This window comes from Danio rerio, chromosome 11 (assembly GCF_052040795.2).
Source record: "Danio rerio strain M-AB ecotype USA chromosome 11, GRCz13ab, whole genome shotgun sequence".
Taxonomy (NCBI): domain Eukaryota; kingdom Metazoa; phylum Chordata; class Actinopteri; order Cypriniformes; family Danionidae; genus Danio; species Danio rerio.
In genome coordinates, this window is record NC_141031.1 from 7,410,516 (window position 1) to 7,432,964 (window position 22,449).

A 22,449-nucleotide genomic window follows, 5' to 3' on the forward strand; every position below is an offset into this window, starting at 1 on the left:
CAGAAGAAATGTAAGTAATATTACTTATATTTTAACCAAGAGCTCTGTTTATTTTGTAAACGTGAATAAACAGGATACCTGTAATCATCTCGGGTGGCGATAAGGCTGGACACATTGCGCAGAATGCCTCCACCGCTCTCAATAATGGCCAGTGAGTTGGTTTGGCATCGGTAAGTCAAAGTGCTAACCAAAAAGCCAAGAGCACCATCAACAGAGCAAATTGCCACCTTATTCTCAGTGCTGTGCGCTGACAAATTCCACAGTGCACTTAACACACTCTTTAATGTGGATTCCTGCGGAGAAGACCATGAAAAGTTTCATACTGAGTGGTAATGAAACACCACTTTTAACGACTGAAATCATAAAGAAATTGATTGTACCTTTGTAGCCTGCAATGCACAAGTCATAAGGCCTGATACACTGCCGACATCCCTCAAAGCCCTCTTACTATTGATATCAGCACGCCATGACAGGTTTCTTAGTATACTTGACACAACCTAAAAATAATGACAGATCACAGAAATGTTGTGAGTCAAATACTTAGAAATGGTTGAATCAAAAAATACTATTAAAACTATTAAAAAGTAGCTTAAATACCTGCTGTAATTCCTCGCTATCTGATGCTAGCTGTGCAACAATGGCTTGAAGACAATTTTTCTTTGAGCAAAGTGTAGCCTGAGAAAGTAAATAAAGGTATATTTGTCAACATCACAAAAAGACAAGTTTTGAAAAAAGCTGCATGTGTCGTTAACTGCTAAATTAATTCACTTTTAACCATAATTACATTTATAATTTGTTTTAATATTTGTCTTTTATACATGTATGCAATCATTTGAAAAAAGTACCTTATTTACAACATCTCCATATGTAAGATTAGTGACCGCCATTCCTGCGTAACGCCGGAGAGCCATATTGATTGGCTCATTGTGCATGCCATACAGTTCTTGGTCCAGCTGCATTAGCTCCGCTATAGCTTGGAGGCCCCCTAAAATGTGGAATTAACACTTTTAGTGTGTTCTTTCTTCACAGCAAATGTACACTACCCAAGTCTTGCCGCCTATCCAAGTTTTAGAAACAATACATAATAATTTGACTTCTAGTTGATCAATTGAAATGAAAAGGGGCCCTTTGCAGAATTCCCAGAGTTCATCAAGATTCTTCGGATTCATCTTCAATGCCTCCTCCTTTATCTTACCCCGGACATTCTCAATAATGTTTATGTTGGGTGATTGGGCTGGCCAACCCTAGAGCACCTTGACCTTCTTTGCTTTCAGGAATTTTGATGTGGAGGCTGAAGTATGAGAAGGAGCGCTATCCTGCTGAACAATTTGCCCTCTCCTGTGGTTTGTAATGTAAAGGGAGGCACTAATGTCTTGGTACCTCAGGCTGTCGATGTTGCCATCCACTCTGCAGATCTCTTGCATGCCGCCATACTGAATGTAACCCCCAAAGAATGAATTTTCCTTCACCAAACTTGACTGATTTATTTAAGAATCTTGGGTCAAATCTGGTTCAAATAGGTCTTGTGCAATATTTGTGATGAGTGGGATGCAGTTCAACAGATGATTCATCACTTGCTACTTTTCCAAATAATCAACTAGAAGTCAAGTTATTATTTGTTGCTCTTACAACTGGGATCAACGACAAGACTTTTGTCAGGTAGTGTACTTATTTACAACTAAGTCATACTCTTGGATATATTATAAACAGGGCAATGACTTACCTAGTTCATTCATTGCCCTGCGATACTCTTCCTCGAAAGATAACTTCATTATTGCACACAAGGCCTGGCATATCTGGGGATCCACTGGCTCAGGGATTTCTGTTGATTTCAAAGTGAATCCATTTTATTATTAGGTATAACCTTTTTTATTTCTTATAAAACTTTTTGCAAAGAACAAGTGACTGCTCATGTAACACATGGACTTCACCAGAGCTTACCTGTGGTTTTGCTACCACCGGGTGAAGGGGTACTTAAATGGTTCTCAATCCAGTCCCATCCATTTTCGCAGTGGGAGCGAATCTGCTCCAGCACATGGAGAACTCTCATCTCACGTCGTGCTTGACCCTCATCTGGCTGTGAATACACGATGTTGTGCAGTGCAGCACTGGCTCTGGAACGGGCTTCTCGACTGTAGCATCCTGTCCCAGCTGCCTCCCCGGTGCCCCCCTCGTGTAGTATTTGTACAAGCAGCGGGACACAGCCAGACTTGCGCATAGCAATGCAGCTTTCCTGTGAGCTTGACATTGCCAGAAGGGTACGGGACATTTCCTCCCGATCTCTGGAGGCCAGCATGGAAAGTAGCCAAAACACCATCTCCACCTGCAACCCAAATATAGTGTAACTACAGCTGACATATAATATCTACAGTTTATTATTACTATGGTTTCTGATTACAACTATATGAATTCCACATGTAAAAGATTGTCATAGACACTAACATATTTGTACAGCTACTTTTGGAAATTATGTTAAAATGTATATATACTATGTAGGGTGACTTCTTAGGTAAGGTACTTCCCTCTAAACAAATGTTAGGCCCCCTTGCATTAGGAGAACAATAGAAATTTAAGTCCTATCACTGATATATGTATATTTTTTCAGGGTTTTTACCTTTAATGGACAGGATGGTGGAGTTTACAGACAAGAGAGTGTGGGGAGCAGAGAGAGGGGAAGGATCGGCTAAGGACCACAAGCTGGGAATCGAACTCGGGTTGCTGTGAACACCTCAGTGTTATGTATCAGCACTCTAACCACTAGGCTATTGGCGTTAACATCTCTGACTTTCATTCATTCATTCATTTTCTTGTCAGCTTAGTCCCTTTATTAATCCGGGGTCGCCAAAGCGGAATGAACCGCCAACTTATCCAGCAAGTTTTTACGCAGCGGATGCCCTTTCAGCCCATCTCTGGGAAACATCCACACACACATTCACACACACACTCATACACTACTGACAATTTAGCCTACCCAATTCACCTGTAGCACATGTCTTTGGACTGTGGGGGAAACCGGAGCACCCGGAAGAAACCCACGCGAAGGCAGGGAAACTCCACACAGAAACGCCAACTGAGCTGAGTTTCGAACTAGTAACCCAGCGACCTTCTTGCTGTGAGGCGACAGCACTACCTACTGCGCCACTGCCTCGCCCATATCTCTGACTTTTATTATTATTATTATTTTTAAGACTTATTTTTGCCTTTATTTGACAGGACGGTAGTTGACAGGAATCTAAACGAGAGAAAGAAAGGGGTAGGATCAGGAAAAGTCTACAAGCTGGGATTCGAACTTGAGACAGCCAGAGTGCTTCCACACCATATGTCAGTGCGCTAACCACTGGGCTATTGCACCAACTCACTGATATTTTAACCGAAAGCTCTGTTTTTTATGTGAATAAACATTCATTCATTCATTCATTTTCTTGTCGGCTTAGTCTCTTTATTAATTTGGGGTCGCCACAGCGGAATGAACCACCAACTTATCCAGCAAGTTTTTAATGCAGCGGATGCCCTTCCAGCCACAACCTGTCTCTGGGAAACATACACACACACACACACACTCTTACACTACAGACAATTTAGCCTACCCAATTCACCTGCACCACATGTCTTTGGACTGTGGGGGAAACCGGAGCACCCGAAGAAACTCACGCGAACGCAGGGAGAACATGCAAACTCCACACAGGAACGCCAACTGAGCCGAGGATCGAACCAAGACCCAGCGACATTCTTGCTGTGAGGCGAACGTGCTACCCACTGCGCCAATAAGGCTGGACACATTGCACAGAATGCCTCCACCACTCTCAAAAATGGCGAACAAGTTGGTTTGGCATTGATAAGTCAAAGTGCTAACCAAAAACCCACCACCCTGATTGTTTTAGATGACTAATTACACAACATCAATATCAAATAAACCTGAGGACTGGTGATAAGAAACATTACTAATTACACTCATGTTGTTTCAAACTGAAGAATCCTTCATTCGAAAATCCGAGAGCTTCCTCATCTTCCAAAGACAGCAACTTGTTCAAAGTTCATAAAGGGACCAACATCCTCAAAGCATACCATTTGACTTCAGTGGTTCAATTGGAATATTATTAAGCTACAAGAATCTTTTTCAAGCGCACATACAACAAAATTATTCTACTGTGGACTGATGTTTCTTTTTCAAACAAAGAACAAGTGTATCTGAGGTAAAGCCCACAGTGCATGCCCTGCGTGTTGTGCATTTATACTTCTGTGCGCTGTTTGTGTTGCTCTGCAAAAACCCTTATGAAATGCTAGCTGGCAGTAGGTGTTTATGTTCCCCTGTGTCGAGTTTCTTCACAGGTGTTTTGAATGCTACCTTAACGTACACATTACTCAAACTCGCTCATTTTGAGGTGGGAACTGGCATTTAGAACCGGTAATTTGAAAATGGGTTTCAATAGCGTTTTGAGTGGATTACAGTGTTTTTGTGACACACAACTTTAAAAGGTGTGTGTTAAAGCTGTTATGATCTGTCATATCTGTGGTTCAAGCGCGAGAGAAAAACAGTATTGTGAGCCATGTTTTATTTTTGTTCTACTTATTCACGTGCCCCAAAAAAAGACATTTAAAATAAACAAAACAATATGATGTCTTTTGACTGCTTTCTTTAATAACTACATTACACAATTCTTGTACTTTTACTTTCAGTACTTGAGTAGTAAATTTTGAAATAAACTACTTGCAATACTTAAGTACAAAAAATGTTGACTTTAGTACTTTCACTTAAGTATGGTGCTTAAAGAGCAATTCAACTTCTACTCAAGTCACTTTTTTGATAAAGCACTTGTACTTTTACTTAAGTCTGAGTCTCTAGTACTTCATACATCTTTGTGTGTGTGTGTGTGTGTATATATATATTCATTCATTCTTTTGCTTTTCAGCTTAGTCCCTTTATTTATCAGGGGTCGCCACAGCGGAATATATATATATATATATATATATATATATATATATATATATATATATATATATATATATATATATATATATATATATATATATATATATATATATATATATATATAAGTTGATATTGATATTGATATTAAAAAACTTACTTTGCTCCCTGCTTCTCCAGGAGCATCCAGAGTACCAGCATTTCCAGTATCCATGTCAGGAACAGATGCTTTTGGGAGGGACTCGGTGCTCTGTTGAAAAAGAGAGCTTGGTTTATTATTTGTCCCAATTTTATACAGTAGCTACTTGAAAATTGAACTCATAAATAAGCAAAGGTTCATAGTAAGCGTGTTTAGCCACACCTGTGGCAATTGAGACTCACTCACAATTTTCTATTTCCTGTTTGAAATCTGTTTCTGTTGGACTGTGCATGTGCACACCATCTGCATTTGGACAGTGAATCAGCACCAGCGCCAACGCATTACATTCATTCTTGCATACTCAAAGCCATCACTATGGCAACATTTGGCAACAGTGCTTTGATCTCTAGACCACCGGAAAGAATGCAGATATGGCTTTCTATCTGTGTGTCATGTTTTAATTAAATTAGATTATACAGACATTAATTGAAAAAATAAGAATACACTTTTTGGACTGTCCAGTGAAGGATGATTAAAACATAAATATTACTGATTAATAAGCATCCCAAAATGAAGTTGTAAGAAAGTTCCATGTGCAGTTATGTTATTAAGGTTTCGTTAATAACATTTTTTTGTCACATAATAGTCCACATATTTCCACTGGTAACATTTTATTTTGATGATCTTTAGATATTCTGTTGACTATAAGACTCAGCAAAATCAACACGGTTCCATTGTGTATAACGTCATTATCTTAGCTTCATTAACAGTAAGGCTCGAGCTCATTGTCAGTCTGGTGCAGTGTTGAGCGGGCAGATGACTGTGCTGCGGTGGGAATCCCTTAGTCTCAGTGAGCTATGCTTCAAAATTATAGCTTCACACTTGCCAAGCATCCCAGTTACTGAGCAGCCAATAGGAGGAAGCCTGCAGAGGACAAACCCCCCTTTTTTTTGCATAGCAACACTGGTGCCAGCCTGTACTATGAGACTGTGCCAGGTGAGACCGGGCAGTGCTGCTGTAGAGTAAAAAGGAACATCCTAGAAGAACAGTGCATCATATTTTCATGATGTTTAGTTTTTTTAATTATTAAAATTACCATCTACTAGCATACCACAAGCAATCTGCACTTTTAGCTATGTTATTAAATGTAAGTCAAAGTTTTATATATTTATTCCTCTCCACAGAATGCACAATTCTTTACCTAAGCCAGAAATGTCAAATTTATAATGTGATTTTTCCAGCACACTGGTTCAGTCAACAATGTTCTCTGTGGTTTTATGTTGCCCCTGGCAATGATAAACCCACAGTAGTTTATAGCATCTATAAATTGTTCTGTACATTTGCCATTGCCGAGCGTAAAAAGTGATTTGCAGATTTTTAATGTCATCACATAAGTCATTGGTGTGAAATAATCTATGTGTCCTTTCTTTCTATAAATACTAGGGATGTAAATATGTAAATACCGTCATACCGCAATATTGGTTTTTTTCGATATTACCGAAGTCGCATGACTCGGTAAAATTATAGGTCTTCTAAGAAAATTTGCTCAGGCGAATGAAGGGAACGGGAGGTAGCGAAAACTACAATTCCCATCAGCCCATGCTTGACCATCATTCCTTGCGGTCTGTTGTCGCTACAGATCCAGTAATGCAGAAATGGAGTGTGCTGCTAGAAGCGGGGATAAAAAAGAGCTGGAAAACTCTAAAGCGGGTGTTGTCGCCGCGCGTGTACTGAATAGCGGTGTTGTCGCGCGAGTTCTTTTCAGCTGTGTTGTCGCGCGAGTTCTTATCAGCTGTGTTGTCGCGCGCGTACTGAATAGCGGTGTTGTCAGCACACTGTTCAGATTGATGCAGACATGAGACCTCTATCTTACTCATGGTTTGCCCTCTCAAGTGGGGGAAAGACAATGCACAATGTTACCCACTGCTGTCAACCTGGGCCAAGTCATATCTCTCTTGTCCCAGAAACCTCAGTCCCAAATGAGAGGGTTTTTTTCTGTTGCAGGGGACATTGTAAATGCCCAGAGATACCAGCTTTTACCAGATTATATTTATATGATAATTTTCCTTTAAACCCATCTCTATCTAAGTAAGTGAGTGAGTGATTAAATGTTGAATGTGATGAGTTTTCAACAATACTAAATTGAAACTTTATTTTTTTTACATGGTTTAATAATTTTTCGTTATTAAAATTGAAGTTCCTGTTTCAAAGCTTACAGATAGATGGCTAATTTGTATGTCATTGACACTTTTGGCACTTTTTTGGAGTATTTTCATAAGTTTTGTTTTTCCTGTAAATGATTCAATAAATACCGTACCGTGACATTCATACCGAGGTATTACCGTACCGTGAAATTCTGATACCGTTACATCCCTAATAAATACTGATGTTTTGTTTTGGTGGCGACAACGAGAAAACAGTCAGCGCTCTCGGCACAAGGTTACAAGGTTAAAATGGTTACATAAACAACAGTTTTGTCTGATTCTTGAATTTGATTGGCTGACAGCTGTGCGATATTCTGCAAATAACAGCACTCATACCGCCTCTTCATCCTTGTGTATTACTCCGCCCACATACAGCAACAAGCAGAGGACACAACAGTTTGACAAATATTGCAGCAGTTGGACAACATAATGTACCTTTGAGGCTTTTTCAGGAGAGAATGTAGTTATTTAGATTGCAACTATGCATTTTATTTGTAAGAATAGTGCCTGTTTTAAATATTTATCATTTCGGAGAGACATTGCATCGGTGGTCTTTAAGGTATAGCAAAGTCGGTTGACATTGTCTATCCACAAGATGGCAACAGAGACTGCATAATAAGCCCTTAGAGGAGGAAAACAGCGTAATTTTAAACTACAGCTGATCAAATCATTATAAAACAGGTAAGTGACTAGTGTAATGAGTGTGAAAGGGACTCGCATATCTGGAATGTATGTACTTTGAGTTGGCCACTCTCTGTATAACCCTGAGTTACTTTTTGGTTGGCCATCTGTTTTTACTGAGTCTCCTGTTTTCGTTACTGCAGGCTATTTCGGTACAAAGAAAGAAGAAATCCCTGCAAGTGATTAGAATTTTTTTGTTTGTTTCCTTTTTCCTTTCTCACGAGCTTTGGAGACGTAACATAAATTCCGCTTTTAAATAATAGGTCACCTATAGCTTTCGCCATGAGGGTGTGTTCAAAATGACATGCGAAAAGAGCACAATTGTAAACATCCAGATAGCTAAAACTGAACTAAAAAAATTTTGTGAAAGCAAATTACACCCAAGAGAGATATGGCATTAATGCTTTTTTATTTTTAATAATTCCAACTTTGAATGTTAGAATGCTCTAAACCAGTGGTCACCAAACTTGTTCCTGGAGGGCCGGTGTCCTGCAGATTTTAGCTCCAACCCTAATCAAACACACCTGAACAAGCTAATCAAGGTCTTACAAGGTATACTTGAAACATCCAGGCGGGTGGTTGAGGCAAGTTGGAGCTAAACCCTGAAGGGACACCGGCCCTCCAGGACCGAGATTGGTGACCCCTGCTCTAAATGAATAGGGCATAGGGGGGATAAGTGGGAATAAAACACAGCCAGGAGCTATGTTTCAAACTACAGGTCCAGAGGTATAGTTGAGAGTGCTTAAGTTTGCGATTTTTCGTTGGAACGATGGATCTGGGAAACGGCAAATCAACAACTATGTTTGTAATGCCGGAACTTGCAACCTTAGTTGGCTAGCAATGGTTTTGGGAAACGCACCCCTGTTTAGCAACGCCCATAATATAAGTCTTGAAGACGGATAATAAAATGCATATTATGTATACACTTAATGCTTAGTGATATTAGATACCAAGTTAAGAGCATTTGATAAATTATAGATTTAAAGATTCAAGTCAATGCTTGCAATGTGTTTGAAAAAGCCATTTTAACCCATATATTGCCTGAGATTTTGTTGCATTTACATGGTTTTGATCAAAAAGTCTCCTTAACATGGTGTTTTGAATGCTTTGGAAAAGTGAAACATTTTGTGCAATTGGATCTGTGGTTCTGTTGTTGTGAATCTTTAAAAAGCTTTGGGCTCTATTTTGACGGTCCATGCGCAGAGCGCAAACGCTTTCAGGACGGGAAAATCCGCTTTGCGCCGTGGTGCATGGTCTAAAAGGGTTGAGTTTATTTTCTTAATGAGTTATAGGTGTGTTTTGAGAATAAACCAATCAGAGTCTCATTTCCCATTCCCTTAAACAGCCAGCTGCGTTCGCGCCCTCAGGCGCACATGACGTAAAGTAAATTCACTTTCGCTTTTGCTCTCGTAGATAGGGAAACCTTACCGCACAGACATCAATTAGCCTATAAATAATTATTTTCGTTTGTTAAGCGCAAAAATTTGTTTCAAAACTATTTCTAAATTCAGTTCTAATTTCCAACAAACTAATAAATGAACAATAATAACAAAGTGTGTTCAAAATACTGAGTTATTTCCAAATACACCTGCCATGCCCCATATGATCTAAAACCTGACAGGTGGACAAATCTAAGCTTGTTTTTAATAAAACAAATATAAATATGTATATAATAAATAATACTGCTAATAATAATAACATTATACAAAAGCAAATTGAATGAACTGAAAAAGCCTCCCGAGATGAAGAAAGTAAGGCAGTGGTTTTTAAATTCATGTAGGCTAGAAATTAATGTTTTGTAATATTTTAATAATTTATATTTATATCCTATATATATCCTTATTGTATATATCCTTAATATATTATATCTTTTTCATATGTAAAGATACTTGCGTATTGCTCTACATCTTGTGTGTAGTGCGTAAGCCAGGCGCACTTTGCGCCAGACAATAGACCGACTTTGTTCTGGTCTAAAGAACAGACTATTTACAGTTTCTCAAAATAGCAACGCGCCAAAACACGCCTGCTTTTTTAGACCAAAAAGCCTATGGGCGCACATTTGAGCGCAAATGCATTTGGTATTTAAACAGTGTGGCACAACACCTCAAAATGACCCTTGCGCCGAGCTGAAAGTAGCAAAAGAATATTGCGCCGCGCCTTGCGCCACATTCTGCCGGTTGTATGATAGGGCCCTTTGTATCTCCCATCACTATGATAGAACGACATCAAGTCCAGCAGAGGTCATGGAGCAGCAACTCATTTGCATTTAAAGAATTTAAGCAAACACCTAAACAAGCTAATCAAGGTCTAATAATTGCTACAAAGCTGCATGAAAGTGAATTTTTTTAACGCTGGATCAGAACTCTCATGACTGAACTTGCGCCTAATTTTGAGCCTAAACATCATGGACACATTATTAATCATTTTAAAGAAGTGTGTATATGTGTTACCTGTGTTTCAGGTAGAGCGCTCTTCTCTTGAGGACCACGTGAGCTCTGGGCATCATGAAGCTCTTTCTCTAGCTGTTCCAACCGAGCAACACGGATCTGTACACAGAATTACATAGCAGGCTCTTTGATAATGATAATTTAAGAGCACATCATTGATAAACTCCTATAATCTCAGTTGGTTTAGCCGTGTGGTTCATCCAGTGCGGTGTTTATGATGAAGTGGGTTGTTTTGGGTAGTTAAAACAACAAGTTGTAACCAAAACAACATTGTGCTGGATGCTTGACTGCGAGTTCTGTGGTTTACACAAGTATGGCTTGTGACTGACACGTGACATTTAAGCTGGATTTACAGCTGCATCTTTGTCGGTGAAACGTGGCATTAAATCTATAATCTGTTCTTACTTGTGTTCTCTGGACCATCTCATCACTGGTGCCGAAACGTTCCTCCATCACAGAACGCAGCTGCTGAGCTTCAAACTCCAGCTGCTGTCTGATAAAATCCACCTGCATAGAGAACTGTGAGGCAAGAAACGTATCTTTAATAATCATACAATTAACAAAACTGCACACATAACTTTGTTTCCACAATGAAAACTAGCCAAATCTATAGTCATTACCAGTAAAATCAAGAGACTCAGAAGTGAGTAACTGGAAGTTGTTTAGGCTTACCGTATCAAGCCGTGGCAGTTCAGCCAGTCTCTGAGACAATCCCTGCAGCTGTGAGTAATACCACCGTCGCTCTTTCTCCTCTTTCTCTATTTCACTCAGCAACATAGTCCTACAAAACACACACACACACACACACACACACACACACACACACACACTGAAACTTAAATTCACTGTACTCAACAAGGTTTAAGGGAATTCAGTAATGAGCATTCAAGTTCAAAAGACTATTATTTGTCTGATATGTTTATGTAAACCTGGACCACAAAACCATAATTTTAAGATTTTGACATCACATGAAAGTAATTAATGAGCTTTCCATTAATGGGTAATCTGTTGGAATAGTACATTATTTGGCTTAGATGCAACTATTAAAAAAAATCTAGATTCTGAGAGTGAAAAATTATGAGAAAGTCTCATTTAAATTGTTTAAATGAAGTGCTTGGCTACCTGACAAAAGTCTTGTCGTCAATCCTAGTTGTAAGAGCAACAAATAATAAATTGACTTCTATTTTATCATTTGGAAAAGTGGCAGAAGATAGATTTCTCCGATGACTCGTCTGTTGAACTGCATCCCAATCATTATAAATACTGCAGAAGACCTATTGGAACCCGCATGGACCCAAGATTCTCACAGAAATCAGTCAAGTTTGGTGAAGAAAAAATCGTGGTTTGGGTTATGGATTTTAGATTTTTTAGCCCAACCTAAAACATGAAAAAACTGCCATGTTTAACTATTATCATCGGCTTTTTCATTGCCTATTATAAACTTTCATCGCCTATTATAAACTCAGGAATGACATAATTATTTTTTTAACAGAGGTTACATGTGCTGGCCAAGATTAAAGATACAGCACGCAGAAGTATAAATGCACATACTGACGCAGAAGTATAAACCAGGCTTTAGCTTGCAAATCCCAGTCTGCATCCAGATACTATTAAGAGCGTGAGGTATTTCCCTGGTACAGCCAAACCGATCGAGACACTGCTCGCTGCAGAGCCATTTGAGCTCCAGCGAGCTTGAGGTCTAACTCCTCCTCCTATAAGCTGTTTTAATATGTAGACCCACCCCTCTCCTAAAGCCTGGTTTATACTTCTGCGTCAAGTCATGCAACGCCCGTAGCTGTGCATTTATACTTCTGCGCGCTGTCTCTGTTGGTCTACAAGAACACTTCCGAAACGCTAGTTGGCAGTGAGGTGTAAATGTTCCTCTGTGTCGAGTTTCTTCGCTGCTGTTTTGCTTTTCCTGAACACTTCAGGGATGTACAAGTGGCTCAAACTCGCTCATTTTGAGGCAGGAACCGGCGGACTTGCAACAACTTTAACCATGAGGTAAACACAAAACAAAACTTTCCATCCAGAGCTCCTTTACTGGACTCCACACTTATTAACAATCGCTACATCGGGCTCGGGCTGCTCTCGGCCCCGCCCAGACTCGTCAGCGCTACCAAGCCGACCAATAAGCCTGTTGACCTTATTCTAAAATGCGGAAGTGCGCCTGTTTTCGCTATTGTCTAAGAACTTCCGTTTCAGTCGCCTATGGGAGAAATGACAAGGAATAATAAACGGCAAAAAACGGTCAAACTACTTGCTCTACAAACAAATGTTTGCATGACTACACAGACCAAGTAGAATAATATGACAAGGAAATATCAGTTTGCAACATCAAACAGCGAAACGAGCAGTTTTTAATGTCTAAAAATGAATGGAAGTGAATGAGACCGGAAGTCTCGTGCCAAAAAGATTCAAATGGCAGCGCCCGCTCGTCTGCGGAGAATAAGGTCAATAAGCAAACGTGTCGTTGCGACGTGTAGTTACATTTTTTGAGAGGTGCGCTTCCACAGCGTAGGGCTATGCGTCGACGCGTAGGCTGCGCCGTAGCATACGCGTGCGCTTGAACTGTATAAATCAGCCTTAAGACTACGTTACGTCACACTTGCTGGGCTAAAACATTTGCTGTCAGTACACAAAGCAGTGATCTTCTCTCAGGTTGCTAGATTTGTCGCTAGTCGCTTTTTTGAACATTTGTTGTTAGGGGGGTCTGAAAAGTCAATAAAGTTTGCTACAAAGTAACTAAGTAGCCAACACTGTTTGGAACACCTTTTGCCCTCAAACAAAGAACAAAAAAGTATACGGTATAAAGTGTACGAAGGCTATAACCATCAAAGAAAACACAAAAAGGGGGAGAAGATGAGTTTCTAGATGATCTTACCTCTCTTTACAGAGATCTTCTAAGTGTTGGGCAGTGATACGTCCTTCTCCAGCCACCTGATGAGGGAGGCCTGGGTGCACGGCTGTTCCTTCTCCAGATGCAGATGAGGACTGGCGGGACGATTGACACACAGGACTCCTGGATCTGCTGATGCTCAGTCTCTCCTCTCCTTCCCCTACCTGGCTAGCCATCAGCTCCGGAAGCACGCGTAAGTTGTGAGGCTGGTACTTTAGCTCGTAGTAGTTGGTCAGGTCCATATGCAACTCTGGATAGAAAATAAATGAGGATTATTATTTTTATGGAGCTTTTTAGCATTTGCAAACTTGTACGAATGACTTAAAGGTCCTGTGAAATTAAAATATTTCTTTTAGATGTTAGTTTTAGCCTGTTTTAGGGATATACACTCACTGGCCACTTTATTAGGTACACCTTACTAGTACCGGGTTGGACCCCTTTTGCCTTCAGAACTGCCTTAATCCTTTGTGGCATATAGATTCAACAAGGTACTGGATATATTCCTCAGAAATTTTGGTTCAAATTGACATGATAGCGTCACGCAGTTGCTGCAGATTTGTCGGATGCACATCCATGATGCAAATCTCCTGTTCCACCACATCCCAAAGGTGCTCAATTGAATTGAGTTCTGGTGACTGTAGAGGCCATTTGTGTACAGTGAACTCATTGTCATGTTCAAGAAACTAGTCTGAAAGGATTCACGCTTTATGCGTTATCCTGCTGGAAGTAGCCATCAGAAGGGTAGACTGTGGTTATAAAGAGATGGACATGGTCAGCAACAATACTTAGGTACTGTAGGCTGTGGCATTGACACGATGCTTATTTGGTACTAATGGTCTGAAAGTGTGCCTAGAAAATATCCCCCACACCATTACACCACCATCTCCAGCCTGACCAGTTGATACAGGGAAGGATGGATTCATGCTTTTATGTTTTGTGTTTTAAACATAATAAAAATGCACATTTAAAAGCACTTCACAGGACCTTTAACACATTCTTTTACCTCAGGAAGAAAACAACAGACGGGTACACAACAACATAAAAAAATACGAGAGCATGTAATAGGCCAAGAACAAAAAAGTAGGAAAGAAGGTTGCAGCCACTAACCCTTATCACCTATAAGTAACACTTATATACAAAATAATAAAAACAATAATAACAGATAGAATAATAAACCACAAAAAAACTAATGACAGAAATAAATGAGCAGAGAATTTATCAATGACAAAACATAACAAATAGCTGTAATTTTAATGTTAAAAACAGTAAATTTAACCATTGGTAAACACTAGGAAAACACTGGAAGGTGGTTGAAGCCTATAAGCATCTATTTTCCAAAAATATATACAGTAGCATGGATTAGCCATCTTTAGATTACCCCACTGTATCTTACCTCTGCAATTAGTTCTTGTTGTTGTTTTCTGGTAAATGATTTTCCTTGATATTCCCTAAACATACTATAAGAACTTTATTATCAAATTTATTATATATTCTTAGTTTAACTCGATTTCTTTATCATTAATTGTAATATGTAATGAAAACACATTTTAATGACGGTCACTATTTAAATGTTGAACAATTCAGAATGTAAAAGATGATAAAAAATTGATTATAAATGTTGGATTGCTGATTATTATATTCCAAAAGTAAAAAAATTGCAGTTTATCTTTAATATTATAGCAATGCATCAACTGACACGATTCACATAGTTTACAACATTTGGAATCTAGAGATTGTTTTCATTAAAGTAATAAAATAATAATAATAACGGTAGTAGTACTTTACTAATCTTTACAAATCTGGACTTTACTAGAACTATGTTAAACAGCTTTGACACAATCTACATCGTGAAAAGCGCTACATGAATAAACATTAATTGAATTTAGTACATCTTTAATAAAAGGTATTGAAATTATACAAAAAGGTGAGCATAAACAACAGCAAAAAAACTATTTACGTGTCCATGTGTGTATTGACCGCAACCTCAGTGGCTCAAGCCCATAATAGATAAACAACAAAATGGCTTCTGTTAAACCTTATCTGAGATGACCGTCATGACCTCACAAAAGACCCATATGTTTAGCAGAGATTTGCTCTCAAAGAAGCATTGATCAGTTACTAAATAGATTGTGTTCAACTGAGACATAATTCATATCGTTATTATGTGGATTATAAATAAAATGACAATTAAATTTGACTAAATTATTTGACAGTTTATTCAAACTTGAAGTCATTCAAATAAATGATATTTAAAGCATCTTATACCTTTACGTAATTAAGTAATTGTTGAACAGTAAATTTGAATAGAGTGCTCAGCATAATTGAGTACACCCCATTTTGAAAATGAATATTTAAAACCATTTCTCAGTGAATATAGGCAATGTATTTTGGTGCATTTAAACAAAACAGATTTATTAAACAGATATATTTATTAAAATAATATTTTTGTCATAAAACATCTTTAGTAATTGAAGGATAATTCAATTAAATTCAATTAAATTAAATAAAAAATATTGCAAATAAATTCAAACATCTTTACAAATTGAAAGATAATACAATTAAATTCAAGCAAAATAAAAGCAAAAATGAATTACAACCTACAAAATTTCAACTAAATTTGTCAATTATTTTTGCTTCTCTTAATTTTTCCTCTTTTTTAAAAAAAAATTGAATTTAATAATTTTTAACATATAAATATGGGTGTACTAGTTTTTGGACCGTTATTGTAAGTTATTTTGTTAGAACAGCTCTAGATTTGGCTTCAGTACTGACTAATCTAATGTACATGCACATATATAATATTGTATAGCTTCCTATTAAAAATATATGACTATAAAAGATAGATTTGTGAGGGGTGTACTTATATATGCTGAGCTCTGTATGTTACAATTCCTTCAGATAAATGAACAGTAGTGACATATGTGGAGGTTTTCTGCAGTACCTTTGAGCTGGTCCAGCACATCAGTTCTGCCTGAAGAGGCAAGCGTTCCGGCCTCCTGCTCCAGTTTACTCTGCAACTGCCTCAGAACCTCCTATTACCGAAAAAAAATGAAATAAATACGGACAATGCAAAAAAATACACAGTCATCGTTTTCCAGTGGCCTCCAGTTTAGTTCAAGCTAATGCATATATTTTAAAATAAAAAGAGATGATTTTGTCATCTCGACAAAGCAGATGACCTCATCTTTATAATGCATGCGTTTGCTCTGTTTGAGGAGAGAATAGATTGTGAGACTGAAAAGCTTTGGCGGGGATTATGTTCAGCATCTGGGCATGCGGGCTACTGTGGAATCATGAGATACTGAATGTGACCCCGGCACCAACAGTATAATCTCATGAAAGCAGTTGTTGAACGAGTTTCAATTGATGATTCTGTGCAGAGAAAGGATTTGAGCATTTCCACTGCGCCACTAAATGAACCCTAAGGTTTGGATCTGTACAGGTGGGCTGAAAATGAATATTCATCATTAATGGCACTCTTTGCGTATGCATTTCTGTCTTCTGCAGAACACACACTGAAAAACAAAATGATTCATTGGACTTACTTTTTTTTTTTTAAGGTAAGTGTTTGCAAAGAATTTATATGGCTCAGCATCGTGGTGTTTGTCGGCCATTGGCGATGGCATCGTCTATCAGCCCAACCCTACTAAGACCTACTGAAGTTTCCTAATGAGCCCTTTAGGGCCATTGCTCCCAACAGGATTAATGTCTCCAAAGCAGCCAGACTAACAAAACAGGCGTGAATCTGCAGTATTCACACACCACCATTTACAAGCATTACATCATCCGATCAATTTCAATGTCATCTCCGATGGATGTATGTGACTTGTTTGTGTGATTTCATGTGCAGAGAATATAGGAAGTAAGAGATACTCCCGTTTACTGGAACTTGAAAGCTCAAGCTTCAAATTCTGCAATTTAAGACTCTGGGGTCAATAATACAATACGCTCCATGGTCTAATGGTTGCCTTCTCTGCTCATCCGAGAGCTGTAATGGGCAACAGTGATTTAAAATGAGCTTAGAGATGCTGGACATTCATCGTTAGAGTTCCCAGACATTTTGTGGAAAGTGGGTCATGACTGAGACAAACAGGGCAAACTCTCGCCACACAGAAGTACCATATGCAGTGCCCAACATGACATGCAATACTATGAAACATTTTATACTTCATGCATGTGATAAGTATAAAAACACAAGCCCATTGGAAATACGTGCTTCAGCCTACATGTTTGTAAAACTACAAAATGTACTTTTTTAGGTAAATTGAATACTACAGGGCAGTATGACAACTTGAGTTCCTTTATAACATTTACAGGAACATGATATTGATGAATAAAGGATTATTTTTGTTAAGTTTTTTGCACAACATCAAATAAATACAACTTATTGGTGTCTTTGATAAAATTGCCTCTTCTATCTATCTTCTAACTTTTCTGGCATGGTCAGTTTGCTCGGTAGCTCATCTTGTATGGTGTTGTACTTGGTGTTGAAGCATAAAAGAATTCTGCTAAAGAAGTAAAAGCGAGGTAAATCTGTGTGGTTAAACTGGCACTTTTCTGTTTGCTTTTGAAAACACTATTAGTTGGGTTCGCTTCCACCTTCGTTTGGACGTGTGGGATGTGATTAGGACGTGTGTGTGTGAAACAAATAATAAAATGCTCTCTAAGTAACATATTACAGATTTACATGTAGGCAGAGCCTTTTAGTGGGATTGTCATCTGAGACGTGCAACGTATTTTATGATTCACAAAATGAGGCGTGTGTTTCCAATGAGTCTGGAATGAAAAGACCAATTATTTTAACAGGGTTTCTGCAAGTTTCATAAAGTCAAATTTTATTTTAAGGTGCAGTAGGTACTTGTCTTCAGAAACATTTGTTGTTATGCTGGTTAAAAGCTAAAATAAATTAAAAAACTTCTCTCCGTTAAACAGAAATTGGGAAAATAATAAAACAGGGGGCAAATAATTCAGGGGGGCTAATAATTCTGACTTCAATTGTATGTGATTACCAATAACAGACACAATTAAGTTGTTTCAATGTATTCATTTGGTCTTGTGCAAAGAACTGCTCAAAATAATACTTTAGTGATCAATAATATGTAGCTGTAAAGATCCTTAGTGTGAAAAGTTAAAGCTGTTGGCATCGTAATACCCCTCAGCATTCATTTTACTTACTAGCGGCAGTCAAACATGTTGAAGTATAGGTTTTTATGGTTTTCTATAAATGTAGGTTGAAGCATGCATTTCCAATGAGCCCCTGTTGATTCGATCAGTTGTGCTAGGTGCAGCTAGTGTCTACAACAGGGATGGGCAAACTCGATCCTGGAGGGCTGGTCTCTTGTATAGTTTTTCTCCAAGTCTAAACAAACCCACGTGCCTGTAGCTTTCTAGTAATCTTGAAGACACTAATGAGTTTTTTCACGTCTGTTCGATTAGTGTTGGAGCAAAACTCTGTAAGGACACTGGCCCTCGAGGACCAAGTCTGCCCATCACTGGTCTACAAACTCACTTCACCTTTAGGCAGGCATTATATTCTTCTCTAAGATAACCCTCACCTTGAATACACTCTCAGAAATTATGGTATGCGAGCTGTCACTGGGGTGGTACCTTTTCAAAAGGTACAAATTTGTATCTTAAAGGCCATATTAATACCTCAAGGTTACATATCAGTACCTAAATAGTACAAAAGTGTTCCTCTAAAAATCTTCAGGTATTAATATATACTTTTGCGGTACCAATATGTTCCCTTTAACCAGTTAAACTCTACAGACCATCGGGTCTGTGACGTCATCGACTTTCGCTTTAAGATCTAAAGGGCTAGCATTGCACCAGACCCCTGTAAGCTGTTTCGTTTGAAAGCGTAGAATCTATATTTTATGCACATATGCATCCCTTTGGTTTTTATTCTACCGTACAAAAGTTATTTACACTTAAACACACAGTATTTTGGATATTAAGCTGGTTATTAAACATTGGTTCAGTTTTCATATTTTTCATATGGTTTATATATGACACATGTACAAGTTATAGCTCAAATGAAAGCTCTTGCCGGTGCTCCTCCGTTTCTAGCATTATTTTTACAGAATTATATTCACATATCAAACAGCTGTCGAATGAATCGCCGTGTTTCCATGGCGCAGAAGTGAAAACAATACATTTATGATCAATAAGCAGCCCCAGATAGCACAGACAGCTGTAATCTCTTACCATATGCTGTGTGCTTCAGGGCCATTCTCCTCTGTTTTTAAGGTGATGTGCATAAGTAATCCTTTTATATGTCTGATGTGATCCAAATACAGTGAATTATGTTTGATCAAACAAAAGAATAGTGAAATATGAAAACAATGATCGCTCCCTGTGGCTTGTATAGCACCGCTCATCAGTTGGAATACAATAACTTTTGCATAGATTATGGTAGAGACATTTTTCTTTTTTCCTATGATTACAGACATGTGCAGGAACCACCAAAATAAATTACAGCACCCTATATACCACACAGAACCTTAAAAGTACCCTTTCAAATTTGAGTTTATAAAAAAAAATACAAAAAGCGCCTATTTTTTTAGGTGTTTGTTACAACACAGACAACATATACAGATATTTTAAACACTTTCAATAGTGTTTTATTAAAATTCAAAGAGTGTTCCTTAAAATGATAGCACATTTTTGCATTTACACCTCTGCATGTGGATTTGGGAAGCTTTTAAATTTGGGTAGGCAAAATCCAGGAAATCCAAAAATAGCATCAGAGTTGAACTGTAAAAATGTGTACCTTTTGAAAAGGTACCACCCCAGTGACAACCTGTGTACCTTTAATTTCTGAGAGTAAAGAAGCCCATCTTTGACGCAGATCCAACACATCCAGCAGAATTACAGTAAAGCTCTAGTATTGGGCCAGATTGCAGCTCATTGTCATCAAAACTGAGTAGGACCAGGACCCCCCGCAGACCCAGGGATCTGCTTAAAAACATCAATCACTTATAATCTGAGCTTTACTCACCTTCATGTCAGATGTTTCATTCTCCAGCTTAGATAGGTGGTGTGAGTTGTCCTGAAGCTCTCGCCGCAGGTGAGAGTTCTCCTTACGGAGATCCTCCACCTGCCGCACCAGCTGGTCATAGGAGGCCGTTGGGAATGACATCATCACTCGATGGGATCCCTGAGAAGGTTAGAGGTCAGAGGTCAGACTTTAGTGCACTCCAAATCTAATTTGTATAGCTTCATCCATAACTCCACACTTTCTTACAGTATAGAGGACGAAAACACAGTATATACCATGGGCGGGCTTTTTTTTTTTACAATATATAAAAAACAGTAAAATAAATTATTTAATAAACATTCATAAATCTGATCTTTACACAGTAAGTGCATGTACTTTAAAGACCAGCATCACAATATAAACTTGATATGAATATACAATAAATGCAACAGGATTGTTTTTAATTGTTTCACCCAAGTTATTTTTTATTTATTTATTTCTATGTTCAATGAGAGAAATCTAGCCTTTCTTGTGCTGAACAGGGGTATTGAAATCAGGCTGAATATCTAAGGTGGAAATGCGACATAAGAAAACACACGAATGATCATCGCCGAGAGAGGATCTGTATCTGTATTTGTTAAATCGTTATTCTGAGGTAATTATTCTATCGTTATTACTGTTTATATTCCATTCAAAGGGCTCTACTTGTACTATTTTAAGGATGAAAAAATGCAGTCTGCGCCCTGGCGCATGGTCTAACAGGGTTGTGCTTTTTCTTTCAATGAGTTATGGGTGTGTTTTGAGCATAATGTGCATTAAACCAATCAGAGTCTCAGTCAGTCAGTTAGTCAGTCAGTCTTTATTAATTTCCCGAAGGCAATTTGGTTGCAGCATACAAGCATGTCACACATAATACACAAAAGCACAATATACAATACAAATTCTACCCTAAATTTAAAAACTTTACAGCTGAGGGAATGAATAAAAGTTTAAACCGATTAGTTTTACTAATAAGTGTTCTGTATCGAAGACCAGAAAGGAGAATATAAAACTCGTGGTGCATAGGATGGGAATTATCTGAAAGAATACTCTGAGCTTTACTCAAATCTTGTCTATGTTATAACTGAGCCATGGTCATCTGTTTTCCCCCTGTTATTTTTCCTCCTAGGCTCACAATTTTCTCCAGGTAACTCTTATTTTCAACAGTTTGAACCAACAAAGCAGAGAAAAAGATAACAGTGACTGAATGTATGAACTGTAAAACATGCACATGAGTGATTTGTCTATATTAAAAGATCTTAAATTCTGTAAACAGTATGGTCGTTGTTGCCCCTTCTTACACAACATATTAGTATTAACAGAAAAGGACTCTTTATTATCTAAAAAAGTCAAATACCAAATACTCAAATACCTATGATCAACACTCTCAACACCCACTCCAATACTAGTTTGCTTACCCTTAATCAGTCTCATCTCCCATTCTCTTTAAGAGTCAGTTGTGTCGCACCATAGCGCATTTGCTATTTACAAGGCAAAGTTTGTAAGTGAAAAAACTGAACGCTTTACTTGTAAAACAGTTAGACAGACCATCTGCAGTGCAAAGATAAAGAACGAGCCTCCTCCATTCGACCTCTTTACTTAATTTTACTGTTTACTCCCGTAGAGTAAAGAAACGGTGTAAACGCACTCCACTAAAGACATTTATCAGCCTACATATTTAATTTTATTTAAGATTTGTTTCAAAACTATTTCTAAATTCTGGTTTAATTTCTAGCACATGAATAAATGAACAATAATAACGAAGTGTGGTCAAAAAACTAACAAAAATATCCAAACACACTTCCTATTTCAATGCCCCATATGATGATGCATATGTCTCCAAAGCTGGACAGGTGGACAAACTTGTTTTTATTAAAACAAATATAATTATGTGTATAATAAATACTACTAATAATAACAATATACACATGCAAATTGTCATGAATAAACTGACTACAACAGAGTTGGTTGTCAAACCTGCGAAACGTGAAAATAAAACCTGTGCTTGCATGAAAATAGCAACAAATCACACCCTACATGCCTTGCCAGGTGTATTATAGGGCCAAAATTATGAAGCTGCCTTGCTGGTTCTTTTCACATGGCAATATTTCTATGTAAAAATTAGCATCATGAC

The 22,449-nt window shown here is 38.0% G+C and overlaps 1 protein-coding gene and 1 long non-coding RNA gene across 5 annotated transcripts in view; one reads left to right on the plus strand and one right to left on the minus strand.

Moving 5' to 3' along the window:
- Nucleotides 1-4,855, plus strand: part of LOC147841652 (uncharacterized) — a 36,681-nt gene extending 31,826 nt beyond the window's left edge. The window contains exon 8 of the long non-coding RNA XR_015502314.1: nucleotides 4,440-4,855. This is a non-coding gene — a long non-coding RNA (uncharacterized LOC147841652). The remainder of the gene's footprint in view (nucleotides 1-4,439) is intronic.
- Nucleotides 1-22,449, minus strand: part of apc2 (APC regulator of WNT signaling pathway 2) — a 49,340-nt gene that overhangs the window by 8,368 nt on the left and 18,523 nt on the right. For 3 of the 4 annotated variants that reach the window (XM_087273131.1, XM_087273128.1, XM_087273129.1), the window contains exons 2-14: nucleotides 20,298-20,456; nucleotides 16,239-16,329; nucleotides 13,283-13,547; nucleotides 11,071-11,179; nucleotides 10,804-10,917; nucleotides 10,402-10,497; nucleotides 5,088-5,177; nucleotides 1,942-2,323; nucleotides 1,724-1,822; nucleotides 846-985; nucleotides 598-675; nucleotides 381-497; nucleotides 79-293 (exon numbers count right to left, since the gene is read on the minus strand). In XM_087273131.1, coding sequence (XP_087129257.1) covers nucleotides 79-293; nucleotides 381-497; nucleotides 598-675; nucleotides 846-985; nucleotides 1,724-1,822; nucleotides 1,942-2,323; nucleotides 5,088-5,177; nucleotides 10,402-10,497; nucleotides 10,804-10,917; nucleotides 11,071-11,179; nucleotides 13,283-13,547; nucleotides 16,239-16,329; nucleotides 20,298-20,441 — 1,940 coding nt within the window. In that variant the 5' untranslated portion in view covers nucleotides 20,442-20,456. Of the gene's footprint in view, nucleotides 1-78; nucleotides 294-380; nucleotides 498-597; nucleotides 676-845; nucleotides 986-1,723; nucleotides 1,823-1,941; nucleotides 2,324-5,087; nucleotides 6,506-7,450; nucleotides 8,871-10,401; nucleotides 10,498-10,803; nucleotides 10,918-11,070; nucleotides 11,180-13,282; nucleotides 13,548-16,238; nucleotides 16,330-20,297; nucleotides 20,457-22,449 lie in introns of those variants that run through there. The other variant, XM_087273130.1, reaches the window with a different exon arrangement.